The sequence below is a fragment of the Cheilinus undulatus genome, linkage group 3 (assembly GCF_018320785.1).
Source record: "Cheilinus undulatus linkage group 3, ASM1832078v1, whole genome shotgun sequence".
Taxonomy (NCBI): Eukaryota; Metazoa; Chordata; class Actinopteri; order Labriformes; family Labridae; genus Cheilinus; species Cheilinus undulatus.
In genome coordinates this window covers 44392887-44411530 of record NC_054867.1, presented here as the reverse complement: position 1 = coordinate 44411530, position 18644 = coordinate 44392887, and the positions used below count along the sequence as shown (strand labels likewise).

The window sequence follows — 18644 nt, the reverse complement described above, 5'->3', positions numbered from 1 at the left end:
CAATTTTCCTGATTGCCATAATTTTATAATGCATTCATCTAAAACATAATTTGCATTTTTACATCAATGCTAGATATTTTTCTTTACCATGAGGTCTGATGAGTGACAAGTAAAGCAGGTTAAAACGTATCCCTTTTGCACTTTGTTACACTAAGGGCTTGGTTTACATATTTAAATATTCTTTATTTCATATTTTCTGAAAACATTTTACTATTTTCTAAAAAAACATTATCAAAAAAGGTTAATGCCTTTAACCTTGAAATACACAAAAAATCTTCATGATCACTTTTGACAAGCAGGCTGCATTACATTTTTTTATTTATTTTAGTCACTGGCTGGCTGTTAACAACAAGGCACCTAAAGAGATTCACTGTGCAGACATAAATTTTAAGGGTTTGTGGTATAAAAAAGATTTACAGATATGAGCATCAGCTTAGCAGTTTGAATCGAAGACATTCTGCTCCTGTCTATGTTTGGACTTGGAGCAGTAAAATCGCTGGCACAGCCACTTGACCCCACAGGCAGTCGGGCAGAGTCAGCCATTAGGTGGGATTACACATTCCCCTTTTACTGTGTCCCAGCATGTCTCCAAATGTCTGCACGAGTCACACAGGAGTCAAGACACCTCCCCAACTCTGACAGGCTGATGTCATATGGTGACATAGATGATACATGAGGAGAACGTCCAAGGCATGGTTTCCCAGCCTTTTCTGGCCAGCAACCCCATTTTTAGGTCTCCCTGGTTTCTCATGACTCCAGCTGTTAGAGAATGGTCATGTGAAGTCTAATGATTTTCAATAAACATTTGACTATAAAAGAAACTCAAACTGGCATAAGGACAAAACTTATTTTATAACTTTTAAGTTATTTGTAAATTAAATTATTTTCAGTGGATCTAAACATAGATCATTTGATCCACTTTGGCATGTGAGTGTTCCTTAGTGGTTTATTTAGGTATTGCACTATTACAACTGCACTATTAAGCAATTTAACTTTGTTAATAAAAAAATGCTATGAAAGAATAGTTAATAGCAAATCGTGTATCAAATCTGAGGACAGTATGACATAAAGTGTACCATACCCCAGCTAACCTCCTTGCACCTGAATAATAAATAGTCATGAGATGTCAATGGTGGAAGTCATAGGGAAAAATCAAAAAAGTTCGATGGCACGCACATCCCATGAGGTTGAGAACTGGGTGCTGGACCAAAAGAGTGAGTCAAATAAAACAGGTAAATCAGTCCGCACACCAGAAGCTGCTCCAAGGGCTATTTAATCAAGATTATCACCACATGTGATGTTTCGGGCCTAGTCATAGGGAAGAAATTTGTCTAAAACACCATCATGTGAATGCCACAGTACTTTTTCAGACAAATTGATAAAAGTTGTATCTTACTCTCTGTTCTGGACAGAACCTCTAAAAACTCTTTGATAACATGTTAATACTTTAAACACAATACATGCTGATATAACTACAACAAATTGCGACCATTATTTGTTGTATTTCAGGAGCAATCTAACAAAAGTCAAGAGTGAATCAACGCCAATATGCGCTCCGCCAAAAACCAGGAACCGAAAGCCCAAGGTAAGTCTGAGTGGCTTTTAAAAGTGATGGTTTAAGTGGTTACAGCTGGATGCATGTTATGTTCTTATCATTAACACAAAATTACACAAAATACCAAGATATGTGTTTTTTAGAAGAATCTCCTCTCAAATGCCCTTGAACAAGGAGTAAGGTAGTCACTCCACTATGATAAAATACAACAGCTGTTTCTGGGATGTCATGAGGAATCATTCTCCCTCTGTGTGCCACTGTGCAGGCAACAAAAGGAGGAAAACGTATGAGTATTGTACTCAAGAAAAAGGTACAGTTACTCAGATTAAAACTTACTTAAGTAAAAGTACCAATTTCAAAAACTGCCCAAAAAAAACTACACAATTACAAAAATTTGAGTAAATGTACTGTAACTTTCCACCTCTATATAAGATAAGAACAGTATGCGATACGATTCCATTTTCAGAGACAAAGATTGAAACCAGGAGTGAGTGGGGCATTTAAGAGGCCTCTTATTTGTGGCTTAAAACTGTTTATGAAAGGTATATCAGCTTCAAACCGGAAAACATTTTTACTGAAAGTCTACTGCAGCCTGCTGTTGTCCAAATCTAACAGAGTTTCAGGGAGCGTTTGGTATGCAGAAGCAAATAACTGACTTACTGTCCAAGTAGGCTCGGATTATGTGTGTATCAATGCTTGAGGGACAAGGTTACAAGAATCCTTTCTGCATTCAGATGATATAAGAGCATAAACCAGCCCCCTGAGAGATGACAGAGTTTGATGAATATTCAGTATATCCCCTCTAACTGGAGTAAGGCCGCTGAGAGAAAGTGATAAAGAATGGGTTATCTCAAAGTAATGCACACTTTGAGGGCTAAAATAATTAGCCAGCACTATGAACTGTTTGTCAGTGCAAGTGCAATTTGCTTTTTAGTAAGTGGAGGACCTAGTTTCACTTTGTAGATGCTTTCTGACATTGTTAGAAATAATGTATTGCAGGTAATTCTGTCGAGTAGAATAAAACACCTTTTGTTCCACATTCTTCCTTGTTTGTGTGTGCATGTGACAGTTATTATATTACTGGCTGCTTTGCATCCATTTCTCAATGTTTATATGCAACTACAACTGGTGATGATGAGATGTGGTATGACCAAGAAAGGAATGTTTTCATATACAAAATACTGCATTCACAAACTGTTTTTTTTTCAGTGATTTACTATATCTCTAGAAAGAGAAAGACAATGATATGTATAGTTAGATAGCAATATCGATACTTATAATTACATAAAATATTCCTCACATGTAGCTTATTGGGTACAGGGACTTCTGAGAGGAACTTAATCAATGGGTATCATGGTTAAAACCTAATGATGAAATGTATATCTTAATGAAAATGAATACTAAATAGTTTAAAATATATTTTATGCTCTGATTTGATGAGCTTTTTATGAATTATTAATTTGAGGCTATTCCTCACATTTCAGATGAGCATCACTTAATGGATGGACAAGCTTGAGCTGTTAAAATTTTGATAATGCTGAAATTTTCTCTAATTAATCCCTATAATTAGGAACAACACAATGGCCATTTCACAATTAACATACATTCAAAATGTTGGATTTTCATTGTACAGCCAAAATATATACAGTACATACTGGCAGAAATCAGCTGAAATTTTATGCCGTTACAGATGTTTCCATTTTAGAGCAACTATCTGCCTACATTGATGCTATGCTGATAAGATTGTGCACCCCTAATCTCCCTTATCTTGACTTTAGATTTAGTAAATTATCCGTATCATTAACTCTGGTATCTTAATTAGGCAGAGGACAAATTATTTCTCCCTAAGTCTTCAAATCTAAATTAATCATTGGTCTTGTTGAGTTTGTTAAGGACTTTTTTGCCTTTATTGGGACAGGACAGCTGAAAAGGGGCAGGATATACAGGGAGAGAGAGAGAGGGGTAAGACATGCACCAAACAGTGCCAAGACTGGGAACTGTTCTCACAACCAGTGTTGAGGATTGTAGCCTCTGTATACAAGCGCCTGCTCCACAAGCTGAGCTAAACCAGCACCCTACTGGGAATTTTAATGCCTGAAAGAGTTATAGAGTGATAAGCTGTGTTGCACCTGCATATTCTGCAGCAGTAAAAGTTGAAGCCCAGGGTGAATGAAGCAGCTCTGAGTCACTGCAGCATGTGTGATGCTTGTGCAAAAAAAGAAGCAACAGTTGGGGATAGTGATTTTACCAGCTGTAAGGGGAACTTTGTGTCTTGTGAAGAGTCATCCTACAGTTGAAATCCTATAAAGGAAAACTGAAAAAAACAAAAAAGTGTCAGTGTTCCATTTTTTTCAGTCTCCTTCACCTGAAGATTGGATTAAAATTGCTAAGGGTATGGGTTAGGTCTGAGCAAAAATGGACTCTCCTCCTTGGCCTTGTATTAGTCTGACTTGATGCCTTGGGGAACAAACTTGTTAGAAATAATTCTTCACTTGTTTTTGTTTTATTATTTTAAAGATGATTATCAAGTACCACAAATATACATATTATTTCTAAATTTAGAGGTATTTTCATTCAATTAAAATACAAAGAAATATGTAAAAAGTTATTTTGACTATTTTTCCAAGTGCAGGCTTCCTTTAAGACAAGATTAAACGTTAAAAATGGGTATTCATGAGCACCAAAATTAAGATTTGGCCATGATGTGGCTCCTATAATAGTTTACAAGGAGAATGGAAATACTGACATCTTGTGCATTTCTAGCATAACTACAAGCAAAGATAAAAGTACTGCTTATTTGATTTTTTTGGTATGCAAAGTACACTATTATCCTGTTGCAACAAACAAACTAGAGATCTCACTATTGTTCTTTCTTTCTGGTATAGTGTATGAATAAGATGTAACTCAATTTTACTTTGAACAATGTCAAATTCCATAGTTCCCCCAAGTGTGTTTTCCCAGTATGAAAGTTAGTGAATATATGTAGCCTAATAAATGCTCTGCTGACACTTAAGAGCATTTGTGTTCCTACTTAAACATCAAACAGCTGATTTTTGTTTATTTATTTGTTTTCTGGTATTAACAGTGGCTATCAAGAGAAGGTCCAGAGTCCCCGGAGTAATGATCACTCAGTTTCTTGAGCAGCTGCCTTTAGGAAAATCGACACCAGACTTCACTCGAAAGCCAATGGCCATGACAGTTCAAGAGGGTAAAAAATTCATTACTATAACACTGTTGAATACAATCCATAGCTGTGTAACTCTTTGACTGTATGTATTTTGAATTTTCAGGTAAAAAAGCACTGTTTAGAGCTATGGTTAGTGGAGATCCAGCACCAAATGTAACATGGGGGCGAAATAAGGGTGAAATTAATGACCCAGAGAAGTACATCATCAGATTTGATGACAGGGCACAGGAGCACATTCTTGAGGTAAGAAAGCAGCAAAAATGCAATGCCTTAAATGTTTTAAATCTCAGTTTCATTCTCAAATATCACAATTTCTATCTCTTGACTCTCACACCCATTGATCTGAATTAAACCAGAGTACTTTATTTACTACACTAAAGTGAAATATTTTTATTCTGTAAACCAATCAAGTTTAAGGAACTCTGCTGCAAATGCTCATTCTTCTTGTCAATGGGAGACTAAGGATGCATTCACAACTAAGTGGTCTGGTTTGGGGTAATGTGAATGGGCAAATGATTTCCGGTGCAAACCAAAGATCTGAACTCTGATTGGTTTGACAGTGCATCTGATGCCTTGTTTTTACATGTGAACATCCTTGCATGTGTAAATATAGGGGTGATGCTTCCATGTGTCAAATGCAAGGAAGAGCATTTTTAACGGATGGATTAAAAGCTGATTAACTACCTGTTGTCATTGGAAAGAGGATTATATTGTCCATTTTTTGCCAATAAGTAGCTTGGAATATATGTTTACTGGAATAACTGAGCTAAAACAGGACTAATATTACCTGTACATATTTCATATGTGGACATATGAACAACCAAACACGCTTAGCCAACTTGTTTAGCCATTCAAAGTTTGTTTATGTTAAATAACCAGTTTTTCATCCGATCACCTCTTCTTAACTTTCACTAAAATGTTAAAACATATCTGACACTATCAATCATACAGCAGTTTATATTGACAGATAAATCCTCACATATTTCATATAAAAGTAGTTAATCTGACTGCATATCATATCAAGCTGATAAATATGAATAGTCAAAGCCTGTTATCTTGGTCAGCTAGCCCGATGTCATATGGTCTCTTTCCGAAATCTATGTCAAAAGTTCATTTTTTTCAACGTACTTGTGTCCCAATCTAGACAAAAATATTACGGAGGTAAGGAGCTTTGCAGGCACGTCAGACATACCGAGATATCCCAGAGATCCCCATAGGAATGAATAGAATTCCTGTTTACTTACCTCCATAACCATAGGTACAGTATGTGGAAACGAGGTGTGAGTGCACCAGAGTTTGATTCACCATAAGTTAGGATGTGAATTTGGCCAGCTATCAAATAGTTTTGCAAATTGTTGGCTTGCATTTGCATTCTTAGCACCAGTAGGATTTAGTCCTTCTTCAGGTTAAACACCACAAGCCTGTACAAGAAGTGGTTACACTGTTCCTCAGCTGATATACCAGTTTAACCTGACACAGCCTACATACAAGTTAATCTCAGAACAAAATACGACCAAATTGCACCATGCTAAAATGCCATTCCTTACTGTACTATTGTGTATTTCTTAGTCATAGTGCAACATCAGGGCAGTAGCCACTGACTTGGGGTACAGCCCCAACTAGTGGCAGGTGGCTATGCTACAGAACATTTGACGTGCTTTGAGGTGCTATACAAAGGTGTAAAAAGCTTGCCTCACAAAAAAAATGCAACTTCTCCCCTGCATCACTTCTTTCAGATGCTCACCGTAACACCTGATCTAGCAGACACCTACAAATGTGTTGCTAGCAATGAGTATGGAGAGGCAGTCGTCAGTGCAACTCTCAGTGTTGCTGAAGGTAGGGCACTGATTCTAACATTAAAATAAAATCATTATACATTTATTAAAGTGAGCATAATTAACTACAGAGCTTTGACTATTCTCTCACACTTGACCTGTGTGCTTTTGTTTCTTTATATTCCAGCTGGTATGAAGAAGAAAGGCAGGACAGGTATAGAAGCTTCCTGATTAATTAACCAACTAAGGTTTCCTCTGGTCATGTGTAAATTAATACCCTTGTTTTCAAGGAAAATAAAGACTATTTTCTGTTGATCTAAAACAAGTTAGTAATCAAGTGGATTTAACATTAACATGTTCAAATTTTAAGCAAAATGTTGCAAAGCACAATCTTTCTTTCTTAAAGTTCAAAATGATCTACTGGTTAATTTGATCCATCTGGTTTTATCTAACCGATTCCGTTTGGTTTCTTTGCTTTGTAGTGAACCATATAAAAGCTTATAAAATATTAATGTCAAATTGAGAGGATGCTAATTCCTATTTCTGTCCAATTTACTCCAGGAAATGATGAAACACAGGATTTCAGAAAAATGCTTAAAAAAACGTAAGATCTTTCTTTCTTTTAAATCGATGTCTACTGTCTACTGTACTGTATATCCGAATTGAGTTGACTGCTTTCCTCTTATTTCAGTGTTGTAGTCACCAGAAAAAAACAACTCCCACCAAAAAAGGAAGGGGAAATTGATCCAAAGCTCTGGGAACTGCTTCTCTCTGCACCAAAGAAGGACTATGAAAAGATCTGTTTTGACTTTGGTGTTACAGACTTTCGTTGGATGTTGAAGAGACTCAGCCAAATGAAAAAAGAAAGGGAAGATGAGCAGGCAAAGGTAATGTACCACAAACCGTACATCAAGTCTAGATCATCTGTCTGTACAGCTGATTTTACTTCCCTCTATGGCTTTAACCTCTGGTTGTGGTGTGAAGTGTGCTTTTTGCACCTATAACAATACAATTAAGAGCTAAAGTTTGATAAATAACTTCATTTTTAAGGTGGCAGAAAACGTGGAAAACGTTAAACAAATTGAAGTAAAACCTAACGGGAGAGCTGAATTTAGCCTGGAGATGAAACTGTGGGATCCTAACAGTCAAATTAACCTATACAAGGTGAGCTGATATGGGTTCCAACATCTACTACATAAACTATTTTGAAAAACAAAAATACAAAATCATAATTTCAGAAAATCATACATAATTGCTTTTTTTCCTAAAAGGATGGAAAAAGTGTTCCATATGGAGATGATGAAAATTCAAAGCATAGCCTGAAGAAAGTTGGGAACAAGTATGTTTTCAGCATCAAAGATCCTCAGCCAGAAGATGCTGGATTTTACCAGGTTGATGTTGAAGAGTCAAATATGTTATCAACTGACTTTCAAGGTAAGCTGCTACTACTCAGACTGTGATAAAACATGAATGAGAAGTCAATAAATCATCATCTAACCTTTACTTCTCTTAGTGCCTGCTGTGGAGTTCACAACAAAGATAAAGGATGTGAAAGCGGTTGAAAATGAGGATGCCATCTTTCAGTGTGTCCTATCAACACCACTGAACAGGATTAACTGGTCAACAAAGGATTCTTCGCTTGAAAATGGGGAAAAATATGAGATTACTGTCTCGGAGGACAAACTAATTCATACACTGAGAGTAAAAGACTGTGGAATGGCAGACAATGGAGCATATTATGCCATTGCTGGAATAACTTCCAGTAGTGCATCCCTTACAGTGGAAGGTGGGTTTCATAGTGGAGGAAGTACTGACAAGAGAAATACCCATCTAAACTAGAAGGTGTGATATTAGCAATGTTAATTTTATGAATTAATTTATTATTTTTATTTCTGTACAGCCGATCCAAACAAAGGTAAAGGTCGTAAAGGCGACCAAACTGGGAATCAAGATGACCTGGCTAAATTAGCATTGGAACAGCAATCCAAGCTACAAAAAGAGAAAGAGGATTTAGAAGCAGCCCGACGAGCACAGGCTGGAAAGGGGGATGGAAAAGATGGTTCTGGTGATGGGACTGGTAAAGGGTCTGGAGATGGGTCTGCTGGGAAGACTGATGGTGATCAGGCTGATGGAGATAGCAATAATAAGAAGAACCTGACTGATGGAGATGATCAACATAAAGAAGGGGGAGATGGGGCAGATGATAACAAAAAGAAGCGCTCACGAACTGGGCCTTTGGTTCCTGACACTGTCATAGGTAATATCATTGCATTATTTAAAAATAGAAAAATGTGTCACTACGTTACACAGGGATTGGGCTAATGTTAAAACTCAAATCATAAACGTGTCTGTGCTAATGAATACTATATACTGTCAGCTGTGGTCTCTGAAAATTGTTTAAGAAAGTCTGAAAATTAATCCCAGGTATTCCACTGGAAGACTGGACAATGACAGATGGTCATGACTTAGAATAACAAATTAAATATAGTAACTGTAGCAAGATTCTGCTCAGTGGAAGGTAGGTAGGTAAAGGACACCATCCATATATTAATAATCTCTTAAATTATGGTATAAATGGTATTTTCTTGTTAAAATATTTGGAAATTTGAATAACTTGGAACATTTTGGACAGCATTTCAGAAAGTATAGAAAACTTTTACCATGAAATATTTAGAGTAATAAAGTAGCTGTTATTGCCAAAGTGAAATGATCTAAAAAATGTAGGCAGAAGTTGAACTGAAATAAAGAATTAAACCAAGTTTAATCACAAACTTCTAAACTTAAAAAAAACATCCTCTGCAGTTCTGCGTGTCGACCACTAGAGAGAGACATACTTCATAGAAACCATTAGAAAATAAACTATAACAGAGCAGCATGAAGCGGTTTAAATCTTTGCTTGTTATGCTTATAAAGACAGTTACAAGAACCGTGAGATAATTTTCCAAAACCACTTTCTTTCTCTAAGTTAGTTCAAAGTTGCTCCCCTGATTAGCCAAGCACCGTGCTTTGATTTTCTTTTGATCATAGTGCTAGAAATCCCCCATATATAGATAGATAGATTAATGACAATGCATGTTTTATAAAATGAAGTTTAGTTTAGTTTAAATCACTCGTTAACAGCATAAAGTAGATATGGTGTGCAACAAAAGCTTTAAGCTATAAAGGAGGAGGCTGGGGTGTTGGAAGTAAAGCTAAACCACCAGCAGTACAGTGTGATCCACATCAGTAAAGGAGGGATCAATAGGAAGGACCTCATACTTACATGGGCAATCTTGCCAAAAGAGCTGCGATTAGTTGAGAGTGCAAGGAGACAATTCAATGAATGAACTAATGCTAAGCTTAGTTCATTCATTGCAAGGAGACAATTCAATGAATGAACTAATGCTAAGCTTAGTTTTGTGCTTTTTCATCTGACACATTATTTTTTATCATTAAATGGAACTATAAAATTGGTCCACAATTGTTGATCAGAGACCCATCACTAAAAACAATGTTTTATATGCATTTTAAGCTCCCTGGTCTTTTAATGCTTTTTTTAATGGGCACTCATAATCAAAGTAAACAAGAATTTAAGTGTACAACACAAGGTGCCATAGAGGAAAGAGTTGTCTCCTTACACACTATTAACTGATTCTTTTTTACATTGCCAAACACAATGTACAGTCCACTGGATTGTCTCTGCTTACTGTCTTTTTCTTTATATCTTTGCAGATCCTGGTGTTCGGTTTGTAAGTGGGCTGTCAGATACTATGGCCAATACTGGGGAACAGGCAGAGCTGTCTTGCAAACTAAGTAGTGAGACCTCTGAGGGACGCTGGTATAAAAATGGAAAGCTGGTGAGTCAAATGCTGTGGCAGTTCACTTTCTTTAATGCTTGTATAAGGAAGATGATTAAAAATGAGTGTAAAATGGGGAGGTGAATAAAGCTTCAGCCTACATCTTTTCAGTTCTGTTTTGTCTTTTTTTTGTTTTACTTTTGGTTTCAGTGCTAAAATAGAATTAACTAAGTGATTGTCATTTGAACAGAAAAAGAAAATTGACAGAAATAAACTAAACTAGAATCAAGATATTGCTGTTTATTGGCTTATAAAGACATACAGACCAGTGTATTATACATTACTGTATATGTTGACTTCAGGTGTTTTCATTAACACTGATTTTTCTTTCTTGCAAGCTCACAAATGGAGATGGAGTCACAATTATTAAAGACGGTGCCTGTCATAAGTTGATAATTGATTGTTGCAGCAAAGATGATGCTGCCGTGTACCGCTTTGAAGCTGAAGGCCGTAAATCTGAAGCAACACTTGACATTAAAGGTCAGTATAAAACTGTTAATAAAGTTATTGGTTTATTGATTGGTTGATTGACTGACTGACTGATTGATAAAGTGGCATCATGTCTAAAAAGTTGAAAGTTTCTGAGAACTTCTTTCCATTACATCAAAGACCCACCAAAATTTGATGCTGAGGCACTCGCTGAATTCACAAAGCCAGTCATTATAAAGGCAGGAGAAAATGCAGAATGGAAGCTGCCATTCTCAGGTGGGGCACCAATGAATATACAGTGGTTTAAGAATGATGATGAGCTATTGCCTGGCCTCAATGTGAAGATCGAGACATCAGCTACTGAGAGCCAACTACGTCTTACCAAGTGCCAAAGGAAAGACAGTGGAGATGTTAAAATCAAAATAAAGAATGAATTTGGCACACTGGAGGCAATTTCCAAACTTATTGTTCTTGGTAAGTAAATTCTAAATATGGCAAGTATTACACTTTCTACAGTGTCGAAGGTGATAAATGGTGTTTACAGCGATTTTAATCTGATGTCTTTTCCTCAACAGACAAACCAACACCTCCTCAGGGACCTGCAGATATTATGGAAAGTGCTGTAACATCTGTTGAGTACAAATGGAAGCCACCAAAAGATAATGGTGGATGCCCAATCACAAACTATATCATAGAACGCCAACAGGTTGGGCGCAATAAATGGACCAACCTAGGTGAGATCCCTGGCAGCAACCCAAGTTACAAAGACACAGATGTGGATCCAGGAAGGAGATACTGCTATCGGATCAGAGCCAAAAACGCAGAAGGCATCAGTGATTACCTGCAGACAGACGACATACCAGCTGGCGTATTGAGTAAGTCTTTACTCAAAGCCTAATTTAAGCTAGTAGAGGGGTTGGTTTTGCTGCTATTCCTCGAAATACTATTATTTTCAGAAGACAATAGAATTAAAAGGCAATGATAAAAAAAGATTGTGATTCGTGGTAAAAACACAACCACATCAAAGTCCAGAATAGTCTGAGAAAGGCAAGACAAGATCATTCAGATAGCCCCTTTCAGACTCAAGGCAATAATAAGTGCTTTACAAGAGCACAGTTACTGGACAAAACATATTAAAAGAGAACATTACAAACAAAGTCCCACGATCAATAGATCACACTGCATTCACAAAGCAGACATATGTGTCCAACAGACTTTTTTATAAGCACTAACATACACTTACATATGTGTAGTTATGCAGATGTTCAAATGCATGTACCCAAAGGCTTACAAATAAATGTGTGCAGATATAAACACATATGAAGTCCATAAATTCTACCAATCCAGGACAATGCATTAGACAGATGAAGTATAGGTGCTGGAGTCAGGTGATTTACTTTGATTCAGAGATTAAAAAAGAACTACAGCACAACACAAAGCATAAAACAGATATTCTGTTCTGCTTCTACCACAGGATATCCTGGAGCACCAACAGCACCAAAAGTGGTGAGTGCCTTTAAAGACTGCATCAATCTGTCTTGGTGCCCTCCATGCGACACTGGAGGAACCAAAATATTGGGCTACAATTTGGAAAAGAATAAGAAAGGCACTAATTACTGGAGTCTTGTAAACCAAGGAGGGCCTATCACAGGTATGTGACTTGTATCACAAGCTGTGGAAGTACCCTGTTGCAATAAAAGGTTGCTTCTATCCATCTACATCAACAAAATTTTCAGTGATATAACCAAGTCCTCCTTTTCCACAGATACAAAGTATGGAGTGAAAGATGTCTTTGAAGGAGCTGCATATGAATTTAGGGTGTCTGCTATCAATCTATCTGGTGCTGGAGAGCCCAGTATTCCATGTGAGACGGTAATAGCCAGAGATCCAATGAGTAAGTGCTGCACTTACAATCAGCTCTTATCAACCTGAGGCTGCCTTATTTTAACATTTATGAGAGTGAAAATGTCATGTGACATAACGCTGTTTGTATCTCGGTTTAATAAAAAGTATGGCAATGCAGCCCTTACAACTTGTCAATACTTTAATTTCAGAACCCCCAGGCAAGGTCACAGACCTGAAGTTAACGTCTTCAGATTATACCACATTTTCACTCACTTGGACTAAACCTAAAGAGGTAAAAGGGGTTGAGGATGAAGCCCAAGGGTACTATGTGGAGATCAGACTAATAGAAAGCCTTGAATGGACTCGCTGTAATGCCATCCCCATTACTCTCATGTCTTACACTGTGCTTGGTTTGAAAGCGATGGCCGCATACTGGGTGAGAGTAATTGCTACCAATTATGGAGGTGATGGAGAACCGCACGGCTTTGACAATTACCTTATTGCTATGCCTCCTCCTGGTGAGTAAATTTGTATTTTGAATTAAGAACTTGACAGTTTTAAATTTAACTGACAAAATAGTTTGCTTATTTTTTGCAAAATGTTACACAACCTTACAGCTTAAGTAGTTTCTGATTTCAAAATACATTTGCACAGAGTTCATTTTGCCTTTGGTCCTACAAATGTCAAAAACACTGTGTAGCTCTGCTCTCAGAATATAGTCTGCTTTTTGGCTATTAATTTTCTTTAAGTTTTTTTATTTTTTAGAACTTTTTATCTCATACCCGTAGAAATAAAAGTCATTCTTGTTGTTTTGAAGAGACAGCAATTAAACTTCAGAGCCAGCATGAAAAAGTCAAACATGAAGTTCTAAATTAAGTAGCGTTGCAGCATTTTAAGTGGAAATATATCCAAATAAACCACTGAAAGAGATACAAGGTGACTTTTCATGCGCGTGAGGCCTACTTGAAATTGCTGGTCTGTTTTTATTTTGTCATGTGAACCTTATGTTCAAATGTTTGCATCTGATGAAAAAATGGTCATGTAATAGACCAGTGCAGCATTTATGACAGTTGGTACTTTGGTAACAGTATATCATAATTTAAAAGTTGCATATGAGGATGAGTTGTACCAACAATTATAAAATGTTAACCATTCTTAAATGGTATGCTGCCTACTTTCATTAATTACAATAAGTCTAATAAAGGCTTGACTTAGAAACAATCCATATCATTCTTAAGACTGAATTTACAAATCCCAGACAGTCTGATAATATTTTGAATAAAAGAAATATACATTTTACCTTCACAGTGAGGCCAAAGTTTAAAGATCGTAACATGAAGACATTTGTGGTAGTAAAATCTGGGAATACTGTCCGCCTAAACATCAGTTTTGAGGTACTGTTTTTCTGACTATGTGGTTCATTGACAAATATTCCTTTCCTTTTTAGAGGGGGCCCATCTGATTTTCTGTTTCCTTGGTTTTTTGTTCTCAGGCCTCCCCACTCCCAGAAATCTCTTGGCTAAAAGATGGTGTCCCAGTGGGAAAACATGTAACAATTACAAATTCCGACAAGGGCTCTCAACTGTTAATCCCTACATCTGAGCGATCTGACACTGGCATCTACACCATAACTGTCAAAAACATTGTCGGCCAGGAGAGCGTCAATGTTGAAATCAGAGTAACAGGTGAATCACAGTGCTCAAGGCAATACTCTTCAAAAATTCATGAATTTTCATTCCATCAAAACTTCTAGAACCCTCTTATATTAAATGGTGAAAAATCTGGTAGAAAATTAGCAAACTAACTAAACTTTAAGATATTTGTGTCACTGTCTCTGTTTTAATGTGGCTGTAGATGATCCCAAGCCTCCTGGTCCAGTGGAGCTGAGTCAGAACATCCCAGGGACAGTGACACTTTCCTGGGCCCCCTCTCCAGATGAAAAGAGGGATGACAGACTACACTACATGGTATCAAAGCGTGACTCCTTCAAACGCACTTGGAGGACAGCGTCAGACAACCTCTTTAATAATAAGTTCACGGTTGTCAACATCTTGCCCGGACGAGAGTACAACTTCAGGGTGTTTGCTAAAAATGATATGGGTCTTTCTCCACCCTCTGAATCCCCTGTATTTAAAACCGAAAAGGAAAAAGGTTTGTGCCTTTTTTTGATCGAACAGACATGCAAATCAGTCCTCACTTTCCTTGACACAGTAAAAGATTGTTTGTCTGTGCTAGGTCTGATAACATGTAATAACACAGATTAAGTTTCCTTCAAAAAATCCCACTGTAAAGTACTTCCTCAAATTGAAAATCATTGCCAATCAAACCAGATCTCAGGAGGGGCAGTGTATAGCTATGACTTGAATAAATAATAAACTTGTAAAAAATGCATTTCACATCTATGCACCTTGTTAATGAAACAAATCACGGAGAATGACAATCCTTTAAGTCATTATTTAGGCCTATTTACTAAGGTTCAGTGTTTGTCATGGCTAACTACACCAATTTCAAGGTGCTTTTTTCTCTCTGTAAAGCTGTTCTGGTTAACTTAACTTACACAGTGCTGAACCAGAGATGAGAATCTCTGGAATATATTCCACACCTAATCAACATGACTGACATCTACACAACTGCTCTTCACGCTGATACAATTCAAAGCCTTTTATAAACAAAATCCTGACTGTCAGACAAGAAGAAAATGAAAAGAGGGGGCTGGAGAGCATAGACACTATGAGAGTATAGAAATTAAAAACAAAATTAGGAGAACTGACATTAGGAAAAGGTCCAAGTTAATATGATGTAAGAGAGAAAACCACCTAAGGTATGGTTTGTAGTCAAGTTTTAGGGTACAAACCATGGCCATGCCAAAGTTTAGAATTCATTTCAAACTGCAGAGGTAAGAGGATTGAACTTCGGTAAAGCAAAAGAGAGGACTCACTTGTTATGACTATTTTGTCATTTGAATACAAAATAAGTACCGATACACAACGATGTGCTGCACTTATGGTAGAAGCAAGCAGATTAAGTACAAAGCAGCTATGCATGCCACATCTTTGCAATTAAGTCACTTACCTGTTCACAAAATCTCTGTTCAGACCTCTGCTGGCAGGGGAAAGCCGTTTAAGGTCCTCTTCAGCTGATATGGACATTTGTGTTGTCTTTAACAGCTTCTCAGGATAATATATAGATATGCTCAAGGTTAGTTTGGTCCCTTAGATTGACTGGCAGGACTGCTTTTCTTCTCCAAATTTACTTTCCAATCACTTTAACTGCCTTTTGTGCACAGCCGCCCTTCACTTCTCTGCCTCTGAAAGAAACGGAAGGAGAAAGTTTGGCATTCTTTCAGACAATGACTCTCGAGTTAGATTTTATCACACATGACAAGTCATACACCCCACAAGCTGCTCACACAAAAACAGAAAAATTATTACCTCCTCACCCCAGCCTGTTGCAGAAACCATTAGAAAACATGAGGCTGAAGGTGCTTAAGTTATAAATGCACAACTAACTTTAGGTTGAGACATCATTTTGAATGAACTAGCCTAGGCTTTCCTGAAAATCAGTGGCAAGGGTCCCAAAGTTTTTCTTTAGACCTTTGATTTTCCCAAAGAGGCTAATTACCAGGGGTGCTTTTCAGTAGACAGCAATACATGAACTAGGCATAAGCATTACTGTACATTCTATGACAGGTTAGTAGAGAGCTGCTCTATTGTTTGTTTCCAAGTCACCTGACACTGTTTTCAAATTGGAGAGGATTCCTGTCATTTAGGGAGAATAAACAAATGCATATCATCATAACACATAACAAAGGAATATATAGAACAATCTTACAATAAAGGATGAGTCAAGCCTCTGTACAGTCATTTACAACAATATGTTATTAATCATTCCTTTAATGAAGAATAAGAATGACTAATATTTTGCTATTATGGCCAAGTGTCTGTTTAATAGTTTGAAAAAAAATACTCATTGTGTAGTAAAGGTGTCATAATTTAGCGAATGACACTTAATGGCAACATTCATCAAGCCTTATTCATGTTAATGACAGGTGTCATGTCATGATTATGACAGCATAATGTCAGTCTTGTGAATAAAACTTCAATTAAAGTGTCACCAAAGCTTCTTTGTTTGCAACTGCAGTCAATTAAAATGTGCCTTATGGAGGCTTTCAGATCATTACAGGTTTCACACTGTTGAATGTATCTTGACTGTGTGTCTTTTAGCCTGAATCTCTGAAGTATATCACCTACCAATGCCATCTCATGATTTTCACATCAAATTTTTTCAAGTCCTAAAAAACTAATCCTCTGTTTGATAATTTTATCTTCTACATCCCTGATTTTTAAATGTATTTATTGATTTTGTTTATGTGTTTCAGACAAGTTCAAAATCAAAATGCCAGAGACAAAGTGCTTGGACTTCCAGTCACCTCCATCATTTATAGTTCCCCTAAAGATGCGCACAGCTCCACAGGGTTACGAGTGCCTCATGAGCTGTGCAGTCAAGGGGGATCCTACTCCACATGTGACATGGTATCGTAACAACATTTCCCTGAATACAAACACCAACTACCTCATCACCAATGTTTGTGGAGTGTGCTCAATGATGATACTAAGAGTGGCACCCAAAGACAACGGAGAATACAAAGTCGTCATTGAGAATAAACTGGGGGCAGCTGAGTCCTCAATGATGCTGAATGTCAGAGGTAATACCTTTAATACCTTTTTTTAAGAAATGCAAATCAGATGGCCTATAAGACATCACAATGAACAGAGTGTGAATAATTGTGTAAAAGTATGATCATTTTTCTTCCCAGAGTGAAGAATAGCTGCAGATGATGGACAAAAACTGAATCACTGCACCCAGTACTGTGTTTTAAAATAAAAAAATATCATTCAAAATTGAGTGGCAGGATAATTATAGGGTGCTTCATTTGCTACAAGTGTGATGCACAACTATTTAAAATGTCTTGAATAGCTCCAAAAGAGAAAAACTCCTGCGGGAAAATGCAAGATGCTGTTTGGTAAACTTTAAAAGACATGTCTTGCAGGGATGCATGCATGCAACACTTGTGTTGTTTGGTAGACTACTCATGTTGCACTAGGTTTAGTACAGGGTATTGTAATTTTTAAGTCTTAAATTGCTAAAGAAAGACAGCACTAATTGTCTTTTTAATGTTTGCTTTGTTTACTTTCCTAACATGTCTATGTCAAGTTACAATTACAGAGCTGTTACTGTTTTAGTGTCTTGCATTAAATCAATCAAAGATATCCCTGGCTACTGTTTTTCTTTTTACTTCCAGAATACCTGCAAAGACAACTTCATGCATTGCTGGCACTGTTTTCATGCTGCCCCAATGATTGCTAATTTTCCATTGGTTACTAAGTTTTAACAAGAATGTTAAGTCTATTACTATACATGGGTTTTACTTTACACATACTGCTGCCATTATTACAGCTTTTTTAATCATCGAAGACAATACATTTCAGATAGATTTGGCTATGACAGTCATAAATTTATCTCATTCATTTTTGTTCATCTGTCTGTTTGTTTGTTTGTTTGTCTGTACCCATCTCATTTCTTCTGCATATCCCTCTTTGCACTTATCCTCAAGTTCCACATACTCTGTCTACGCAGTGATATGCTCTCTGAAGCAATTTCTCCCTATCAAATCAATCAATGTTATTCGACAGCAGGTCCGCCTCAGGCGGTGCTACATGGCTTTCCTCTGATTGAGATACATTTTGAAGAAATATGAAGAGAACACACAAAGCATCTAAATTCTCATCGCTGTATCAACATAAAGTTAGAATCGGTGGCACAAGCCACAGGTCATAAGTCAGTCACAAAGTCACAGAGGTAACATGGCGCTATGGACTAAAGAAGTTACTTCTTGTGGTAAAAAAACACAGGATATTTTTTGACACCACACATCCTTTTAAGAAAACATAAACCTTCTAACTTCAAAATGTACTCACCATCCATTGTAGAAGCAGAAAATCATGGAATGGGGCACC

The 18644-nt window shown here is 37.0% G+C and overlaps 1 protein-coding gene across 1 annotated transcript; it reads left to right on the top strand.

Annotated features, from left to right (window-relative positions):
* Positions 1-1548: 1548 nt before the first annotated feature.
* LOC121507323 (immunoglobulin-like and fibronectin type III domain-containing protein 1) lies at positions 1549-17448 on the top strand. Its single transcript, XM_041783603.1, has 22 exons — positions 1549-1585; positions 4641-4763; positions 4846-4985; positions 6479-6578; positions 6705-6731; positions 7217-7404; positions 7568-7681; positions 7789-7951; positions 8031-8303; positions 8418-8774; positions 10229-10353; positions 10692-10833; positions 10963-11256; positions 11358-11657; positions 12257-12433; positions 12548-12676; positions 12837-13145; positions 13936-14021; positions 14120-14312; positions 14482-14778; positions 17006-17332; positions 17444-17448. Exons 1-22 carry the CDS (start codon positions 1549-1551, stop codon positions 17446-17448), a joined length of 3906 nt encoding a protein of 1301 aa, XP_041639537.1.
* The last annotated feature ends 1196 nt before the right edge of the window (positions 17449-18644 follow it).

Excerpts from the sequence above, each read along its gene's own strand:
- LOC121507323 (XM_041783603.1), top strand. The coding sequence starts at position 1,549 with ATGCGCTCCGCCAAAAACCAGGAACCGAAAGCCCAAG. Across the intron at positions 8,775-10,228 it reads GGTTCCTGACACTGTCATAG|ATCCTGGTGTTCGGTTTGTA; the intron begins GTAATATCATTG and ends ATATCTTTGCAG. Across the intron at positions 12,434-12,547 it reads CCAAGGAGGGCCTATCACAG|ATACAAAGTATGGAGTGAAA; the intron begins GTATGTGACTTG and ends CCTTTTCCACAG.